Below are 20604 nucleotides of genomic sequence, written 5' to 3' on the forward strand. Positions count from 1 at the left end.
TTGTACTCTGCTTTCAGACATCCAAACACTCTGGGAAACGGCACTGACCTTGGTATCTAGAGATTTTTATAATGGTACTAGTCACATCACATTGCAAAAATCATTGTTTGAGATGGCAGATGGGTTCTTGAGCCACACTTTTGTTTTTCTGGCCTGAACATGCAAAAGCCACACTAGCTTGTGACATTAAGAAAACAACAAACCACAAATAAAAAAGAGCTACCCATTTTCCATTCCAGTTCACCTCATTACACAGCCTTATAACCCAAACGGCAACCAAGAATTGGGCAAAATAGGTAATGAAGAAATTATCTGTTTTTGTTTATTTGTTTTGTTTATTTGATCTGACTTAAACGTCATAGTCAATCAGCAGCACTCATGATAAAACATGGATAATTAAAACATAGGAAACAAGTATATACAGTATGTTAAAAAAAACCTAACTGTTTTCAATGAGAACTCATCTCAGAGGTAAATGAATGAGCAAGAGAGGGGAGGGGGGAGGTGTTGAGAGGGCAGAGGCGCTCTTGCTCAGAGCGATCGCTGGAAAACAAACGAGGCCTTCAGCCGAATGGAATCCCAGCAGCGCCGGGGAAGGAGTGGAGGGAATGTCCTGTTCCCGCTGGTGTTTGTTTTGATGATGTTACCGTTCTCCGCAGCGGCAGCAGGACGGCGCTCCAGCCCCTCAGGGTTCCCGCACATCCCAGGAGATTTATTGATCAGTTGATTCGGCGTTTTTGTAGCTGTGAGTGTGAATTCTTCAGCTTTTAACATGATAAATGAATGAGTCTTTTCTGTTTTTAAGTCTTTTTTTTTCTGATGAAATGAAATCCATCTCCAGATTTAATTTTGTTGTTAGGCCTGTGCGGATATGAAAAGAAATACGTAAGAAGTAAAATTAGCTAGACTGTACAGTGTTTCATGTACTTGCAACATGTCACATCATTTTCAAATGGAAAGACTCAATCATTTTTCATGTAGGCCTACATGACAACTCTGGTCTGAGAACAAGCAAGAATTTTGGATGACAATTAGTGTAAACCTTCATTGGGGACCAACATGATGTTAAGAGGGGTAGTCTTGAGTAAGACTGGAATACAATCATATAACCTTGGGGGCAAACTTTCAAAGTAAAAGTAAATCATTACGTTAAGCCACTGACAAGGCTAAAAATGTCATTATACTTCTGTGATACTGTGTAGAGGGTCCTTACAGACAAATCAAAGTAGTTTTAACTTTGTTAGTGTAAATAAAGAGTAAAAAACTGTGCCGTCAGTACATCAATTATTAAATTCTGCTTCTAATCACCGCCATGTTGCTAGGAAGAAGTCTGTTCAAGTTGTTTACTGAATGACACTTAAACTACTGTCAATGGACTTTGATGTAGCGATCTTGCCCGTAGGCTATTGTATGTTCAGTTTTGCTCAAAATTACTCTGATTAAAACCGTTTTGGTCCCCAACGACAGTTTACGCTTGAAAAAATAGACCCTAGGTTTTTCTTAGTTAGGAGTTGCCCTTCAAATGTGAGGGAATGTAATATCTGACATAGCCTTCACAGGTATGCCAGCTGGCAGTTGAGACATACACATACTATGCACGCAGAATCAAACAGTGCACAGACTGCCCAGTCCATGATGTTATTTGCTGAATAGTTCAGAGTCTCTTTCAAAAGGGGGGAAAAAATCTAGGGTGCTAAATTAATTGCACTTGATTCCACCTCCCCATTTCTATCGGCTTAGTATTAATCTCTGGTCTCTTTGGAGAGCGCCAAGTCTGGACTTGGTCAGTGCCATGAGGGCCTTTCCCTTCCTCCCTCCCCTCCCCTCCCTTCGCGGCTTTTTTCTCATCTCTCTCTTTCCTTTTCAGCCACCATCTCATTCAGTATTTTGGCCCTGGATCTTACCTGTCCATGGCATAGACTTGCCACCTTCCTCTTTACTTCATTACACACTCGGAGACCAAACGCTGGATGAATAGACTCCTTCCTGTACACACTCTACTGTCCCCTCTCTCTCTCTCTTTCTATACTTTCTTTTCAGTTCTTCCTTCTCCTTGGTTGTTTCTCCTTTGGCTTGCTGCCACTGTCTCTGACCATCTGCCTCATTCTCTTTTTCGTCCTTACTCCCCTGTTCCGTTACGTTAATATTGGAATTTTTTTGCCTATTTTTCTCTGCTTGGCAAAGAAGTGATTTCATTTTGAGACTCCACGCTTTTACGCAAAGACCCAACCTTTCTCTTGCTCTATTTTCTCTTCAGCGGCTCCCTTTTAGAATCCCTTGTTCCATCTCTCTCTCTCTCTCACTCTCCCTCCTTATTCCGGCTCATTCCATTTTTTGCCCATGCATCTCCTCGTGCGTTGCCTTGAAGTGGGTTCTATTTAAAGAAGCAGGATGGGAAAGGCACGGATGGGGTGTTGACGACGAAGACTATGATGGCGGCAGCAGAAGCAGCAGCAGCAGCAGCGGCGGCAGCCATGGCTACGGCGGAGGGACAGGAAACGAGCGGTGCCCGCTCGCTCACACAGCGAAAGACGCTCATACATGTACGCCATGCGGCCTTCGCCGGGCCCTCGTACACGCCTGTGACTGTGGCTCTGTTCCATACTGCAAAAACAATCCTCCCCCTTATCAGACAATTATGCCCCCACCCAACCACCGCCTGCAAATGCACCTCCCCAACTCCACCGCTGCCGCCGCCACCACCACCCAGCTCCACTGAATGGCGCACATACACAACAGGGCATTCACCACCGTCTCCACCCTCCCTCCAACTGCCCCCCCCCCCCTCCACCCCAAGCCCCCCTGCATTCTCTTCTTTCTCTCTGGCTCTCCCGGTACAGCATGCCTGAGTAGCTGCCTGGAGATGAAGAAGCTAATTAATTTGATTTAGCCGTTCTTTCCTTGGCAGTGGAAAAACTAGCCCCCCTCCGCACAGCGCCTCCCCTCCGCCTGCTACACCCCCCCTACCCCTCCCTCCATCCACCAGCACCGCCACCACCCCCCGTATCAGGCACCCCTCCCAGATGATTTTCCACCGATCCGTTCTATGCTCTCTCTCTCTCTCTCTCTCTCCTGGCAGTTCTTGTTCCGCTTCCCTCCTCTTTCGCTCACGTCCTTTTCCCCTTGCAGAAAATACTCTTCAGGCTCCGCTTATGGATGACAGAGACAGAGATTCTTTTTCTGGGGGAAAAAAATAAAAAAATAAAACTATCCTCAGACATGCCCAGTCCTCTCTGCTGAGTTACTTTACCCTTTGGACCTCAAATCGTTAATGAAAATATCCCTCCCTCCCTCCAACAGCCATCATTGACAATATGTTTATTTCCCCCCCTCCCGTGCGCCTTCGCAAGCTGTCCAACATAATACCGGCCAGCGTGCGCGTGTTTGGCTCTCCCTCTCTCCTCTTCACAATGGGGGCCGTGAATCACCCTCCGACCTCTTTTTCGCTTTTGCCCATTTCCGTCATTTGATGCTCTAATGTATTCTCTCTGGGGCTTAGGCCGCAGCGACATCCTGAATGGTCGAATATGTTTGTTTGGTGGTGAAGGGGACACACTGAGAGTCACATGGCTTCGCTCGTTGCCTTTTGTGTGTGTCAATGATACAAATTGTTCTCTCTACTCACAACTATAGGGCCCAGTGTGAGTTCTCCTCTCACGTGATGGCGAGCGCCGCCGTAGTTGACCACTAGAGCCAGCCAACACCGTTCGCAGATCCCTGGTGGTTTTTCGCCACACACGCAACTGTCGTCTAACGATAGTAACACACGGCCTAGTCGGTCGTGCAGGTGACTTATCACACGCGAGCAGTTTGCCATGTTCGCCATGTCCGTTGCCGAGGGAGGGTGCTGGAGCAGTTGGCGCGTTATGGTCAAGTTAACCCTGTTAACCGTACCTGTTTCTCCGTCACGCTCGCCGCTGCCCCTCTGGGCTCTCACTCCCTAACCGTGCCCCACCACCACCACCACCACCCCCTCCACCTCCACCCCAAACCCCCTGAGCTCCACCACCTCTCCCTCCTCTCTCCACTCGTTTCCCCAGATACTCACCAGGAGGCCTGGTCTGACCAGCCCTGCATGTCTTTTCCTCTTTCACGCTGCGGTGAGTCTGCGGCCCACTGCCTCACTAAGTGTCCGCTGACCCAGATGTCATGTTCCAGAAAAAAAAAAACAAGAAAAAAAAAGAAAGAAAAAAATCGTCCTTTGATCAGTAGCATGCAAAAGCGTCCCAAGGCCGATGCACGTCTACGGAAGAACATTTTCGGCTTTGTTTTTGTAAAGAAAAGGTTAGTTAAACACAAACTGGCTGAAAAGATGGAAGATGGAATCGACGTAAATTCGTCTCATGCTGGTGCTCATTTTTCAACCTGGGTGGAGCGGGGGGGATAATAATGACCATTTGAGTAACGTCTCTCACTGACCGGGGGGAAAATTATTCTCAACTGAAATTTGGAGGGAATAATTCGCTGATCAGCAGATGGTTTTCCATGACTAAATCCCCATTGCGGATAGTGGTGATCTTTTTAGGAAGAGCGAACATGAGTGCGCTGCTGAAACTTCTCTGGAATACAGAGTTGGTCGCTGGCTCCGTCCATGGGATAATTCAAACATGTGTAAAGCTAGACGACTAATACAGTCAGCGTCCAATCACGGACTAATGCTCATACACAGTCCATCGCTCCTCTGGAGAAAGAGTGTATTGGGAGGAAGAAAAGCGGAGAAAGCAACAAAGTTCCTCCAAAAGCCAGAGAGGTCATAGGAACAACACCCAATCCCGGCGCAGTTCCCATGGAGACAAGTCTGCTGGGCTGGTGTACAATGAGGAAGACGGAGAGAGAGTGAGAGAGAGTGAGAGAAAGAGAGAGAGAGAGAGAGAGCAGGAGAGGAACGTGAAATGGGTGGGGGTGCTGATGGTGGTTGAGGGTGGGGTGGGGTGGGGTGGGGTGAGGGGGTAAAAATGCCACAAAGAATGGAGAACAGAAAAAAAAGAAGGCTTATGAATATTCCAACGGTCACTCTTCCTCTTTCTCTCGCTGTCTCTTTCTGTCTCTCTCTCTCTTGCTTGCCCTCCTTCTCATCTTCTCCTTCGTAGTGCCTCTTCAGTATTTGCGGTCTGTAGCCAAGAATGCACATGAGCCACATCCAGCCATGGCATGGCACTAAAGGACAGACGGGCTGCTCCATTAGCCCAGGCTTGGCTATCAGGGGCTGAAGGGGACCATGTAATCACCGTACAAGGCCAGAGGCAGGGTCCTGTGAATCCATGGCTATACCATACGATACAGCTGACCTGTCCCATCCAGCCGCTCAGCCAGGCTCGAGTCAATGGTGAGAGTCAGGGGCTGGAGACATGACCCCAAGCTCGGTGTGTCCCTGGCCCTCATTCTCTCTCTCGCTCTCAGTCGCTTTGATCTCGTCCTCGAGTCCTTTCAACTTCACTTATTTAAAGTGTAGTGCTTCCACCCTGGTATTGTCTGTCGGTAGTCTCACACACACTGGACTCTGTCTGTCTGTCTGTCCCTCTCTCTCTCTCTCTCTTGCTCGTTCGCTCTCTCCCTCCTGCGCTCTCTCTTCCCCTCCGCCTTTATCTCCTCTCTCTTTCTGTGTCTCCCAGTGCCCAAGCTTTTTTTATGTTGGCACAGCTCCTGTTTGTTTTCAGCCATTTTGGGGACTGGCAGTGCTCGTAACAAACTGCTTAAATGGCGTCCTCTCGCTCTCCCTCCCTCCCTCACTCCCTCCCTCCCTCCTACTCCCTCTCTTTCCTTCTCTATCGCCAGGCTTTGTGTATATAAAGTAGTGTGTGCGTGTATGTGTGTGTCTGTGTGTGAGACAGACTGTGTGTGTGTGTGTGTGTGTGTGTGTGTGTGTGTGTGTGTGTGTGTTTGTGAAGAACAATACTTCCAAATAAAAAGAGGATTGGAATCAGAATAGAGTTGGGGAGGGTGGTGGTGGTGGGGGGGTTGGGGGGCAGGAGGAGAGGGGGGGGGGTGTCGTTGATGAAAAAAAAAATTCACTTGCTAGAAAAAAAGTAGAAAAAGCACCCAGAATCATGTGTCAGCGGCAAACTGAAGTGAGAAAGAGGGAGAGAGAGCAGGAGCAGGCGATAGAGGGAGAGAGAGAGAGACGAGAGCAGGCGAGAGAGGGAGAGAGAGAGAGAGAGAGACGAGAGCAGGCGAGAGGCAACGCGAGAGAGAGAGAGAAGGGGAAAGAGGAGGGGGGATAGAGGGAGAGAGAGACTCAGAGTGTGAGAGTCGTTCCTGCCCTCTGTCTCTACACACTGCTTGCCTGTGTGTGCGAGTGTGTGTGTGTATGCGTGTGCGCGTTTCTCCCTGTGCTCTCTCTCTCTCACACACACACACGCAGACGGGCGCACACAGAAAAAGGGCGAGCAAGTGAGCGAAAGAGAGAGAGGGAGAGCGAGAGAGAGGGGGAGAGAGAGAGAGAGAACACATCGCAGCCGAGATGCAGCAGGAGGTTTTCCGAGGTACGTTGTCTTGTTGTGTGCTTGCCTAGCCGAGAAAGAGAGTGAGTAGAGGGAGCTGTTAGCAGATTTGCTTGTCTTCTCTCTTTCCCTGCTAGGTTTTCTTGCTTACCCTATCACTGAAGTACTGCTGCTGCTGTTGTTGTTTTTGTTAGTATGTGTGTATGTATGTGAGTGTGTGTGTGTGTATCAGCTTATGCGTGTATATGCCTGTGTGTGCGTGTGTGTGCTAATGAGGGCCTGTCTCCCTTATCCTCTCCTGTCTCGCTGGCGAACACGCAGTTCTTTTTTCAGGGCCGATGACTCGCGCAGTAATTCTGGCAAAATACGCAGAAACTTCTTTGTCATTCTTTTTTTTTAAAATACGGACACCTCCACGCTGATTCGAGCCACTCCGGATCGAGATGTGGCGCACGTCATAAGAGACATTAGAAATGACGTGGGTTTTGTATTTTGGGGAACCTTTCTTTTTTTTGTTGTTGTTGTTGGTTTTGCTCGGCCTCAAACGGGTCAATTTCAATCAACTTATCATCACAATAAGACAGCGGCAGGTTGCACATCAGACCTGTACTACTTGTTTCTTGCAGCTCGAGAGTGAGGTCTTTTTTCTGGGTTTTTTTTTTTTATCCTGTTTCTTCAGAGGCTGCTGCGTCATTAGGAATATCCTTCATATGTTTGGCTTTTCTTTTGGTTGGGCTTGGTAGAGGTGGTGGTGGCGGTGGGGGGGTTAGTAGAGTGGGGAGGTGTTGTTGCTAAACCTGGGAAGGCACACTGACGTCACGCAGCCTTATTGCTATTTCCTTAGCCCCTTTGCACTTGCGTTCCTGCTTCTCTGTTCTATAATCAGGTCTCTCAGAAGGAGAAGAAGAAGAAGAAGAAAAAAACACGCTCCACCAAACCTAACATTCCTTTCGCCTGCTGTGGTGAGCTCTCATTCTCGACACCGGAGAAAATGAGCCTAAATGATGCCTGCCAGCGAAAAGGGTCAGAGGTCAAGTCACGGCGCAAGGCTGGTCGTTGAGGCGAAAGCCGTGCGTTCTCCTCAAAGTGGTTTCCCTCTGCCTGTAAAGCGCTCCACTGCTATCGGGTAGCCGACACGGGCCACACCAGCCTGTGCCATTTCCCCCAATGTGCCATCTGCTCCGCTTGATGCATGGCAAAAAAAGTCTGACCAGATGTACCGGCCAATTTTCATGTAAGAAATAGTGAACCGCATTCTGTGCCAATCCAGCGAGACCACAGCACTAATTCCCTTAGGCCAGGTTGCCGGAGCCACATTGGGAATGATTTGGGGGGGGGGAAATGACTTCCAGCGGGGTCACCATCAGGATGCCCATTCCCACTTTCCCTGAACACCCCCCCCTCCCTTTTTTCTCCTGTTCTGTGTCCTACCCTCTCACAAACTCTTCCCATGATTCCATTACAGCGACAGAATTATGGGAATTACTTGCTGGGTTGAAACCTAACAGACCATGGAAAGCAGCGCATTTTACATGGGGGAGGCTTACTGGAGCTCCGACTGGCATGCAAAATCGCAGCGATACCACAGTTTAGCCAGAGGAAAAAAGCCACTGAGATATGCTGCGTAGGTTCTAAAAGACAAGGAAACCATGAAATTCATACATGGAGGAGTTTGTGTTTGAAGTTACCATGATGTAAACCCTCCCCAGACACACACACACACACACACAAACACCAACCCACCCAACTCCCCCCCTTTCTGTCCTCTTGTCTGTCTTCCTGAAGCCCAACTCTCTCTCCATCTATCTTCCCCCCTTTTCCAGGTCCCCACCACTGATCTCAGCTGGCTGGCCCCTGCTGCCGTCGTGCTCTCTGGCCGGGGGGTTGTGTAGAGTTCAGGCCTCTCATAAGTGACCAGCCCCCATCCATCCCCACCTTTTTTTTAATGTGTGTGTGTGTGTGTGTGGAGCCCAACCCCTTTGCCTTGAAGGCAGGCCAGGCAGGCGCCCCTGGGCTGCCCACATGGAAACAGGCAGGGGCTCACACACCTCCATGTCTCTTTCGTCTAGTTCCGCACTCCTGGCGGTGCCCTGTTGTCGGGGCAGCGTGAAACTTTTAGCCCATTAACCCCCACGCACAATGCCCACACACAGGCCTCTCTCCTTTCACCTCAAAACCGCTGGGGAATGACCAGAACGGTGTATGTTGTGAGGCGCAACCACCGTGTGAGAACCGAGACCCTGTTTCTGGTTGAATTCCAGTCGTATGTGTTTTTGTGTGTGTGTGTGTGTGTGTGTGTGTGTGTGTGTGTGCGCATGTGTTTTTGTGTGCGTGCATGTGTGTTGTTTTTGCTGCTGCTGTTGTTGTTGAAGCAGCCATTTTTTTTTAAACTGAACTTTCCATTCTCTTTCTCTCACTGAAAAAAAGGTCTCCTGCATCCGTTCGCTTCACTCTGCAACCTCAACCTGCATGTGTTTCACTTGTTTATTGATGATATTTGTTTATTGATTTTTTTTTTTTTTTTTTTGCTAAATCCTGTCTTCCTCTTTACCTGTGAATCATCAGGAAGCAGACCACCAAATCCTCATTTCCCCTCATTTTACTTTACAGGAGACCCCAAAGCTCTGAAGAATGTGGACTGGCCCTCGTTATTTTTTTGGGGTGGGAGTGGGAGTGGGAGTGGGGGGGGGGTTAGGGATTCGCCATGCTGGGGCTTAGATGGGTGTGTGTGAAAGGGGGGAGCATTTCTGTATCGGGTGGGGTTGAGGGGTGTGTGGGAGGATTGTGTGTGTGTGGCGGGGGGGGGGGGGGGGGGGACAGAGAGATTGGAGGTGGGGGGGCCTCTGTCACGCTTGGCCAGCCTGTTGTGTGGAGCACTGTTTGAGGAGAAGCAGTGCATGCGTCACACATGCACAGACACACAGACACAGACACACAGACACACACACACAGAAACACGAGGCGTGGAGATGAGTGCGGGGGTGGCAGACGCATTTTCCCGTCAGCGACGCAAACACCAGATGAAATCGTGACATTTTTAGCCCTCGTCGTGTCTGGTTATCTCCCCGACTGACTGCCATTTAGATCACAACAGGTGCACGACAGGGCCAGTGTAAATCTCGCCATATGTTTGGGCAGCATGGCACACACACAGACGGCCCTCTCATTAGCATGAACTTCCTGCTAATTTGTCTGGGATATCCGCACCTTTGTCAACAGCCTCTTTTCTTCCTGTGTGTTTCCCTTGGCTCCAAATGGAAGCGTGTCACTGTCAACATAAGAGCTCATTGCTGATTGGATGGATCTGGTGGATTTTTTTTTTGTGTGTGTACACACCGAATGACTGATTTTTTTTTAGACGGACCCACTTCTTCAGGCTTGTTAAAGAGTCTTGTGACGCCTCTGATCATCTCTGATGAGCCCTCTGCTTCCTTTTCTGCCTATAGTGTTCGCTTCCCAGCATCAGTGGGTTCCTAGTAACCTGTCGACTTGAGGAGGTTGTTTACAGGCAAAACCTTTGCATGTGTGAGTGTGTGTTCTGCCAGTGTGTCTGTGTGTTCCTGTTTGGAGGCTGGCTCACTCTCTCGCCCTTTTTCACTCTCCCTCTCTCTGTCTCTCTCTCTCTCTGCTTCTTTCTCTCTCTTGCGTGTTCGCTCCCTCACTTGCCCTCTCTTCCCCTCTCTCTCTCTCTCCCTCTCCCTCCTCTCTTCTCTGCAATAACAGTGCTGACCTAGTTTCTGTGTGTTCAGGGCCGCTTGTGGAATTTTACAGAGGCCTGCCTGCCTGCCTGCCTGCCTGCCTCTGTGCCTGACAGAAAAACGCAGGCAGAAAAGCATGACTGGGGATTTTTTTCTATGGTTGCATCGTTAGTGCCATAAACCCGGGCTGATTAGACTGTTTTAAAAATAGGTATACTTGGAAAAAAATCACAATAAGATGGCATTACATTGGGGTGGCTTTAGAGTGGCGTGTGCGCGCAGCGAGGGATTCTTGCACAAATGTCCGCAGCATTCTCCCTCTGCGTGGTAATGGAAATCGCCATTGCTCATTCTCTCAGGCCTCACTGCGACAGAGACGACCGGATGCACAGAATGGAAAAACAACCTCCCCCCCTCCACACATACACACACACACACACACACACACACACACACACACACACACACACACACACACACACACACACACACACACATACGCAGAGAAACACCACACACCTAATCCTCCTCCTACCACACACACACACACGTAAGGTTATCGTGTGGGTTCCTAACAAGCTTAAAAAATACGCACCAAGTATTCCAAAATCCACACGGCATTACAGTAAACAATCGTTTTGTTGATTTGTATACAAATCGGATCCTATATGTCCTAGGTTTCTACTTCCAGATGTCGCGATCGTACTGGAGCGGTGTTCAGATTCCTTATGCAGGTCCTGTCTACGCCAAAATGCAAACGCCGTGCTCCTTTCCCCTCTCTCTGCCCCCTCACCCAATGCCCCAACTGCCTGTGTGCGATTAGCATAGATCTTTTCCTCATTTTCTGCTCTGTCTATTTCGGCACGGTCTTGTGCCCTGTTTTTGATTATGGGCAGAGGATTTTTGCCAGCACAACGTATTTAGATCACAGTCACTGTCACTGTGCTCAAACGCCTTCTTAATATGACCTTGAAGCACTTTCTGTTTCTGTGTTTTTCTTGGCCCGCACTAATCCTTTTATCTTCTTATCCTTTTTAGGTTTGGGGGTAGTGCCATGGTGTCCCAGGTGGAGCTATGGGACCCCCATCACGCCAGCAGCCTTCTCTCTGAGCTGAATCACGGGCACTTGAACGACCTCGGCCTGCCACTTGACGTCACACTCGTCGCCGCTGACAACACAGACTTCCACGCCCAACGGAGCGACCTAGCTGCCGCTTGTACCGCCATCGTCTATCGTCTTCCCTTGGCACCAGCACTCCCTTGGATACTTCCTTTTCGTCCATCGCCACTCCTGGGACAGAGAGAGTGGTGGTGCCCTCCTGCCTCCGGTGTGGGGCACTACGGCCTGCCGGACTACATTTACGCGTCTCGTGTCTCCCAGCGAGACCCCTGAGGTGCCAGGCATCTGTCCGAGGCGGCAGACTGCAGCCTCGTGGTGCCTTCTGGACTTTTCAGATTGGGGATTGAGGAGTGCGAGCAAATGAAAAGCAAAAAACTGAAAGGGAATAGGATGGGGGAGGAAAGCAACCGGGGAGATGTCGGACAAACAACAAAAATATCTCTCCGCTTTCCCCTCAGCGCGGGGTTGCCAGTCCCCATGGCGCAAAACCACTGCCCCATCCCTCTTTCCCCAACCTCTGTTGCGGGGCATGACACAAGCCTGGCAGAGGGCATGAGGAAAATGGATTCCCTCACGGACAAGCAGCTGCCCCGCACGCCAGTGAAACACCACAACTTGCCAGCCGCTCCCCGCTCCTCTGCCTCTTTCTCCTCCTCTTCCTCTCTCATTGATCTCTCTGCATCAGTCAGGAAGGACTCTAAATCCACTCCACCCTTTCCTGCAGCTGGTCCTGATCCCCATTTTCAGAGGCCCCCCGCCGGAGCAGCGGAGGGCTGTTCAGGGGACGCCTCCGGGGGGAGCCTCCCACATGGCACTAACCCAGAGCACTCGACGACAGAGACAGCACATATCCTTTTCAAACTGAGCACCAAGGCCTTCCAGGGCCAGGGGGCGAGGGAGTCAGAGAGGAGGATGGACCACAGCTCCAAAGGCAAACAAGCCGATGGAGAGACCCCACGGAGGGAGCTGAACGCTGCCTGCCTGGGTGATCCCCCTCCTTCTCCTCCTCCCCTCTCCCTCAGCCCCCCTCCTCCTCCTCCCCCTGCACCGGCTGCTCCCTCTCTGCCTGGTGATGCCTCCCAGGAGATCCTGAAGCCGGAGCTTCTGTGCGGGGTGTGCCACCGCCTTTTCAGCACCGCCTCCTCCCTCACCGTCCACATGAGGCTGCACCGCGGCAGCCGAGCCCTCAGCTGCCGCCACTGTGGCAAAGCCTTCATCCATAACAAAAGACTGCAGTCCCACGAGGCCATGTGCAAGCAGGCCTTGCCAGCTCTCCCCATCCAGCCCAAACAGGAGCCCCTGGATGAGGGAGAGGAGGCAGGGGAGAGGGAGGCAGGAGAAGGAGTGGGGGTGGACGAGTCGGCCGAGCCAGGTCACATGACCGGAGCTGGCCGGAAGAAAGGACGTGGCTTTCTGGCGCGCCACCGAGTCTCATTCCCTCACGAGGAGGGGCTGATCACTGAGGACGATCACTTTGCCAAGATTGTGGACGGTCACATCATATACTTTTGCACTGTGTGTGAGCGCTCCTACATGACCCTGTCCAGCCTCAAGCGGCACTCCAACGTCCACTCCTGGCGCCGGAAGTACCCCTGCCACTACTGCGACAAAGTCTTTGCCCTGGCGGAATACCGCACCAAGCACGAGATCTGGCACACAGGGGAGCGGCGCTACCAGTGCATCTTCTGCTGGGAGGCCTTCCCCACTTACTACAACCTCAAGACCCACCAGAAGGCCGTACACGGCATCAGCCCCAGCCTCATCTCCAGTGAGAAAACCGCAAATGGAGGCTATAAGCAGAAAGTCAACGGCCTCAAGCTGTACCGCCTGCTGCCCATGCGTTCCCAGAAAAGGCCCTACAAGACCTACAGCCACTCGATGGTGGACGGTCTGTTGCCGGACCCCCTGTCTTTGGACTGTGCCCTGCCGACCAACCTGGGTGCTGGTGAACTGCAGGCTCTCCTTGCTGATGCTCACCCGACAGGCCTGAAGGCTGACCCAGACGCATTCCCCATCAGCTTGAGTCTGGGTCAGGACGAAATCGCCAAGCTGGCTGCCGCCCAGGCAGGCATGCCAGTGAGCGGACCAGAGGGAGATATGTCCGAACTGGGGCCGGCTGGTGGCAGTGGCAGGGCTCCCAAGCCTCCCAAGGGAGACTGCAGTCCGACCACAGCTGCTTCCTCGGTCATCACCTATGGACACAGTAAGCCGTCCGTCATCGTGCACGGCACAGCGGTCTCGTCTTCTGTAATTGTTCACAGTAATCAGATCTCAACTGGTAGCAGTGCACAAAGCCCTCCAAACAGTTCCACCTCCCCACTGCCTAGTGGGCAGCCGCTGGTAAGAACTCAGCGGTCAACAAAGAAACTCGCACAGAAAGAGTACGCGGACACCCACAGGGATATGGGCAATGCCTCAGAACCCACAGACGTCACAGAGAGCAAACAAACAGGGACAGTGAAAGCTCATCACAAGGTGCGCAAGTCGCACAGCAGAAATGACTCTCACACAAGTAAGCCATCCAGCCACGGCGGCACGTCCGAAGCTAAGGGCACGGGACCGCTGTGCCAGATCACTGTGCGTATCGGGGAGGAGGCCATCGTCAAACGGAGCATCTCTGAGACAGACCTCATGAGGGACAAAGACCTTTCAACCAGCAAAGCCAAAAAGGGCGATGCCTCCGCAGCTGAGGATCAGCGGGAGCTGCGGCACACTCATCACCACCGCCACAAACACCGCCCCCATCGGAGCTCCAGCAAGGAGGAGGTGGAGGGGGAGCCCCGGAAGAAAACCCCCAAGACTTTGACCAAGGTGAGGGAGTATTACTTCCGCCAGGAGGTGCGAGAGGAGGACAGCGACCAGGACGGAGAGGACAACCTCTGGAGACCTTATTACTCCTACAAGCCCAAGCGCAAAGCCCCGCACATGCAGAAGGTGAAAAGCTGGCAGCGCAAGCTACACTACAAACGATCTCTGAGGCGGACGCTGCGAGGCGACAGACTCGCAAACCACACAGACAATCCAGTAGAGGAGGAGGAGGAGGAAGAGGAGCCGGAAGAGCCAGAAGATGATGGAGTGGACGGGGAAGACCAGGCACTTAAGACAGAGGAGGAGGAGAGCGACATCATGCAACAAGATATAGAGAGTGTTGTGAACAATGGAGACGCGCCTGGTCCTTTGAAAGAGGATAAAGACACTGTGGAGGAAGAACAGAGCCAGCTGACACCTGAGTTGCCTTCCTCTGACTCTAAGCCCTTCCTGGAAACCTCAAAGCCATCGTCCACTGACAAACAGGACCGGAGCTGGTCGGTGGGAGGCACAGCGGCTGAGTGTGGCACTTGTGGCCGGTGGTTCTCCAGCGCGAGAAAGCGGGACAAGCACGAGCTGACACACTTGATGGAGTTTGTGTGCATGCTGTGCCAGGCTTCATTTCGCTCCCAGACCAAGCTGGAGGAGCATCAGAAGACCCAGCACCCCAAACCGTGTCTCAAGAGCCCCCCTGCAGACAGGCATGAGGCAATGGAGACAGATGCCAGCAGTGACCAGGCCAGAGACATCACAGAGAAGGACAGTCCAACTCGAGTGGGCCGGAAACCTTTCACCAGGAACATCTGTTCGCATTGCAACAAGGTGTGCAAGACAGCCACAGCACTGAGTCGCCACCTCAGGAGGCATGAGCTAAGCAGCCCAGCCATGGCAGCGGAGGCCCAACTGAGCATGCTCAGTGTGAGCCCAAAACTGGCAGATCGGTCTCAGAGTGAGCCACAAGAGACCAACAGTGACCATGTGCAAGAAACGCCGGTCATTAACTACACTACATTAACTACACCACAAGAGCAGAAGCAGGTGTTCGCTGAATGTGTTAAGTCGTCTAGTCTGAGCCAACCTTGTGAGGCCCAAGCAGAGAACCAAATGTCAGAGGCCTCCGATGTCCCAGAGGCGGTGACCATCGACAGAAGTCCCACAGTACAAAGCCCGCAGCAGAGTGTACAAAGCCCCCCTCCGATTCCACAATGTACAAAGCCAGCCACCCCAGACAGCCTCCCCAACTCGGCGGCAGATGGCCATAGGTTTTTGTCATCACCCAATCTGCACAGTGTTTTGGTCCTAAATGGAGCAGAGTGCTTAGACTACAGAACACCTGAAAAGAAAAGCCTGGATGCTCTTGATCAGAGGATACGCAGTCCTGCACAGAGACTGACAGAGCGGCCAAATAGTTGCTATACTGTCATGCCAGCTAAACCCCAGGTAAAAGCTGACAATGCTTTAGCCATACACCTGACAACAGAGCCCAGCAGGCTGGCAAATGTAGAGCGTGAGAGCTCCTTAGATTCAGAGAAACAGGGTAAAAGGGGACCTCTTATGCTTTTTAACGACGCACAAGAGGCCCAGGACCTCAGGGTCCCTGCCTTGTCCTGCAGCAGCCCTTGTGACAGCGAAGCACAGGACCTTACCATGCCAACCATCCTGGCCAGGGAGAGAGAGAGGGAGCGGGAGAGGGAACGGGAAAGAGAGAGGGAGAGGGAGAGAGAGAGAGAGGAGAGGGAAAGGGAGAGAGAGAGGGAAAGGGTGCAACACACTGTTGGGCTGCCCAACTTCCAGATCGAACAACAGCACAGGGAGCAGGAGATGACTCTACTGGTGCCCAAAGAGGAGCCAGTGAGCCCAGCGCCGTCTCCGAAATGCTCCGTCGTTCAAACCACTACAAGCAACCCTTTGCATAGGCGTTCAAAGTCACCCCGGCACTCCCCGAGCGCAGCAGATCTGGCGCGGGCGAAACAGGAGGCGCAGCAGTCCCGCCGGCTTGGCCGGCAGGGGCTCATATTGCCAACAAGTTCGGCGGGGGGCAGCGAGCGCCCCTCGGCCCATGCTCTGCTGCTCCCCAGGGTGTCTGAGGAGAAGCAGGAGAGCACTCCCTCCAGCATTCCTGGGGAGCCCCAAAGGGACAACAGAGGCTACCCCATCCAGGACTTCCCTTTGCCCTTGATTATGCCCGCAGGCTTTCGCACTGGGAAAAAACAAGAGGACAACATTCTCATGTCTTACCCTGCCGGCCCCCTTCCCTTTGCGTCACTGGGCAAGATGGTTGCTCCAGGAGATTTGGCCAAACTGCCCTTCTACCGTGACCCATACCCTCTACTGTGTGCCCCGCAGCTGCTAGCTTACCCCTACAACCTAGCCACCCTGCCGATGGCCTTGAACATGATGGGGGCATCAGGGGACAAGGCTGAGCCCCTGCCCTTTCTGCCTGCTCTCTTCAACTATGCCGCCGCCACTGCCCCTTACGCGGGCATCGCGCCACACACCTTGATGGCGAACCCCAGCCTCTACGGGGCCAGCAGTGGCAGCGGCAAAAAGAGGGACAGTGCCAACCCATAGGAGAACATTCTAGAGTCTGCATCTCTAAAGGAATATTTAAAGAAATAAAACCAGAAGACCAAGCCTTTTGGCAGAGGACTTACTGTTTTGTTTTTTGCTTTGTTATTTTGTTGCTCTTTGGTAAAACTAACAGCACTTGACAGTCCTTGCCTCTCTTTTTTGTAAAAGTAGCCATGAGACATAGGAAATTTTAGAGAAAGGGGGTAAAGGGACGAATAGGTCTTTTGGAAGGGCAGTGAAAGTTGAAGAGGAGGCCTGAGAGGGAAAAGACTCTTGCTCTTCCTCCCGTCCTCTCTCCTCCTGGTCAGATGTGCCTCCTGCACACCACTCCTTTAGTCACATCTTTCTGTAGTAACTGTAGAGCTTGATTGTTTGTCTTCTCAGACTCCTTCTGTTAATAACTATGATATAATAAGAATATAACAGCTAACAGGGTGTGTGTTTTTTGCGACAGTTTAGTTCAGTATGCTTCCCACTGTAGCCGAATAATTATAATAATATTGATATAATGAATAACAATAATGATGATAATGATATGAACACCTCAAATGCAGGCTAAATGTATTAGGAAAGGAAAGGGATAAGCTGGTTATGTCATTCTGCATAAATGGGGTCAGATAGCAAAACTATGATGAGTTGATGTGGATGTGGCTGTACTAGAGGGTGTGTGTGTGTAGTGTATGTATGTATGTATGTATGTGTGTGTGTGTGTGTGTGCGCTTGTTTGTTTGTGTGCGTGCGTGTATGTGCGCGTGTGCCTGTGTGCATAGATTTGCACGCGCATGTGTGTGCCTATTAACATATGTGGCTATTCTCAGCTATGTAGGTCTTGATCCATTCCATAGAGATCTGAGGTATGCACGTCATATCATTCCTATGCTAGATGGATTTGCCTCTTGTAGGTCTTTTTAAGTGTGTACATTAGATGGTACCCTTCCACTGTCAGGCTTTACAGAGCAACTGAAGGCTGAAAGTAAGTCTGTGCCTGATTGTCAATAACTGATGCCTCTAAAACACTAACAAAAACCGCGGTGGCCAGGGGACACAAATCTATGTTGACTGAGGCCTTTTTTCAACATACCACAACAACAATCTGGATCAATCTATCATCATACTCGCTTATAGGTTACAGGAAAACAGTATGCAGCTTCAGGCTTCACTATCTTGAACATGTATTATACAAACTGGCCAATAACCAAGAGCAGTTAGACTAGCTGGTTCCGGTACTTCCAGTCCTCTTACTATTCATCTCATTTCTGTGGATTTTTATGGCATAAATAATTAGCCTACACAATTATTGACCTTATAGTTAGTGGCCTTTTCGTACCCCTGCTCCCCCTGGTGTCCAACCAAAGACACACTCTTTTTTGACTTGGCTGAGTCTGAGAGCATTTAGGCAGAGGAAACGAGGGAGAGAGAAAGGGACGGTCAGAAAGATGGACAGATAAAGGTACCTGCTATGGGTGTCATTATAAGAATTTTCCTGAAATCCAAAAAAAATAAGAAAAAAAAAAGGAAAATGTGACAATAGATGGACGGATCTCCCCCTTCCTCCATTCTTGAGGGCTAACAGGGAGAGCTCCTTTAAGTCTAACCTGACCCAGTCTGTAAGTGGCAGAGATGTTCTAGAGAATTCTGCCATTTCCCAGACTGCGCTTCCGTTAGCCACTAGCAGCTCCTCTCTAACCCTCTGCTGCGCCACGACGGGGACAACAGGGATGACGTCAGTCGATCCTGACAGTGTCTCAGTAGGGGTTGGGCTTAGAGTCCATTGTACTGGAGTTCCCCCTAGAAGCCTGCTGGGAGGTTTTTTTTCTTCTGTTATGTATATCTCTCTGTGATTTTTATACCAGATAATTTGTTTTGTTTTTGTTTAATTTTTAACCCCTTTTGGTAGAAGGACAAGGATTCTGCGAAAAGGGTTTTTGAGTATACATAAATATGAATGTAATTTTAGTCCTGAGGTTGATGAAGATCATAAGAGAAAACACTATGGTAGATGGAATAGAATCTGTTTTCTGACTTGAAAAAAAAAATAACATGTAATGAACCATTATGAAGTCTTGGTATATCTACAGTAGTCTTAGCAACATGACAAGAAACTTGGGTTCAATATTCACAACGCATGAGCAGCACCTGCCTACAGCATCTCCTCTGCTATTGTCAACACAGTCTCTCAGCTCTTCTTTTTCCCTGAAACTTCAAACTACTACTTTTATTTTCTTTATCACTTGATCACTTTGCACCACATCCCTTTATCGCCCACCCTCAACTTTTTATATATATATATTTCAAATCTAAATACCAAAAAAAGAACAGCTGCCACTTTTTTTTTTTGTCTGAATCAGTATGGAAGCTGTCCAATTATACGCCGCCCCCTCTTCCTCCCTCCCTCCCTCCATCCATCCCTCTCTCCTTCTACACCTCTACTGCCCTCCTCACCCCTTTCCCCCTCTCCACTCACACCTCTAACTGTCCTCCTCCCCCGTTTCCCCCCTCTCCTGGCCATTTCCAAAACATTTTACAGCTTGCCTTTGAAGTGTGAGTGCGTTTGAAAGCGAGCGATGAAACCGCAACACTGTTCGTTTCCGGAGGGTACAAAGCACAGCCTGACCAATTGTAGAGGCCGACGTGGGTTTGCTTGGGTGTGGTTACAAGCCTTTTGTGTGTGTGTGTGTGTGTGTGTGTGTTTGTGCGTGCGTGTGTGTGTGTGTGTACTGTATGTGAGTGAGTGAGTGAGTGGAGAATAAAAGAAAAACCAAAACAATCACCATATCCCTTTGGGGTTTGCCCTGTTTTTGGTAGGTCCTGATTTGTTTTGCGTTGCTTTGAAAAGGCCTTCCCTACCTCCCTCAATCCCTTTACTCTCATGAGATAAACAAACAACAAAACAAACATAAACAACAGAAAAATCTAGAAATATGTATCATGAATCCATACATTTGTTTGGCCAAAAAAACAAAAAAAACAATTTATTCTGAAATCATTCCCATACCATGTTTTTTTTTTTGCCATGTTACATTCACACGTATCTGACAACAGAGAACCTGCCAGTTCAGATGGGATTTTGTGATATGGTAGTCTGTGCTTTACTGATTCTTTTAAAGTCTTGTTCTGGTAATGATATTTATGTATGGCCCCACTGAACATGATTGCCTGCAGAGTGGGGATAACTTGAGATATCAAACAAGAGTGCTGCTGACACTCTGAATACGCAAAGAGATTGACTTTAGTTAGATGAGTGTGGCTAAGTTGTCAAGTTTCGTATACATGTTAATGTGATACTGTGCCATAGTTTTAGAAGCCTGCACTGTAGGGCTTTAAAAAGTATGTGTTTTTGATGACTTTGTGTTATTATTTAATGCAAAGGCTTGTAGCCACAAAACACCCAAACAAGTCCACAACTTTATTTTTTTAATATTACTTCTCTCATTGGTTTTTCTCCTCTTTATCTCTCGTTCTCTGTCTCTCCCTATCTCTTTCTCTGTCTCCATGCTACAATCATATGAATAAAGTATTAACCTGACGACCCAACATAAAGAGGAGATCTTATTTCTTTGCTCCGTTACAGAACAAAGCTATTTAACCCTTCAGCAGGGTTTCTAACAAACATTCTAACAAAAGGTTGTGTTCTGCAACAATGTAAGGTTCTAAAATTCCATGTTGAACCTTGAACCCAGATACACTTTAGAACGTTAATTTTCCAACATTCTCGTCACACAGGATAAGTGTCCAATATCTTTAAAAGTTATTACTCACAATACATATTTTATCTAACCTGCTGTGAAAGTAAGTTGGAGTTACCTACAGACTACATTTTGGTCTGCATTTTGGTCAGTTAAGAGTTTGCGAGTCAAAGTACAAATCTGCATGGTCAAATCATCTAGATGCCCCTTCCCCCTCATTCACAAACAAACAAACATACACCCACCTGCACCAAATCTTTCCAAATAATTCCAATACACCC

At 49.8% G+C, this 20604-nt stretch overlaps 1 protein-coding gene across 1 annotated transcript; it reads left to right on the forward strand.

Annotated features, from left to right (window-relative positions):
* Positions 1 to 6123: 6123 nt before the first annotated feature.
* On the forward strand, positions 6124 to 20171 carry zbtb4 (zinc finger and BTB domain containing 4). The gene is made up of 2 exons (XM_062515801.1): positions 6124 to 6482; positions 11177 to 20171. Exon 2 carries the CDS (start codon positions 11619 to 11621, stop codon positions 16635 to 16637), a length of 5019 nt encoding a protein of 1672 aa, XP_062371785.1. The 5' UTR covers positions 6124 to 6482; positions 11177 to 11618; the 3' UTR covers positions 16638 to 20171.
* The last annotated feature ends 433 nt before the right edge of the window (positions 20172 to 20604 follow it).

The sequence above is a fragment of the Sardina pilchardus genome, chromosome 16 (assembly GCF_963854185.1).
Source record: "Sardina pilchardus chromosome 16, fSarPil1.1, whole genome shotgun sequence".
In the NCBI taxonomy this organism is placed as follows: Eukaryota; Metazoa; Chordata; class Actinopteri; order Clupeiformes; family Clupeidae; genus Sardina; species Sardina pilchardus.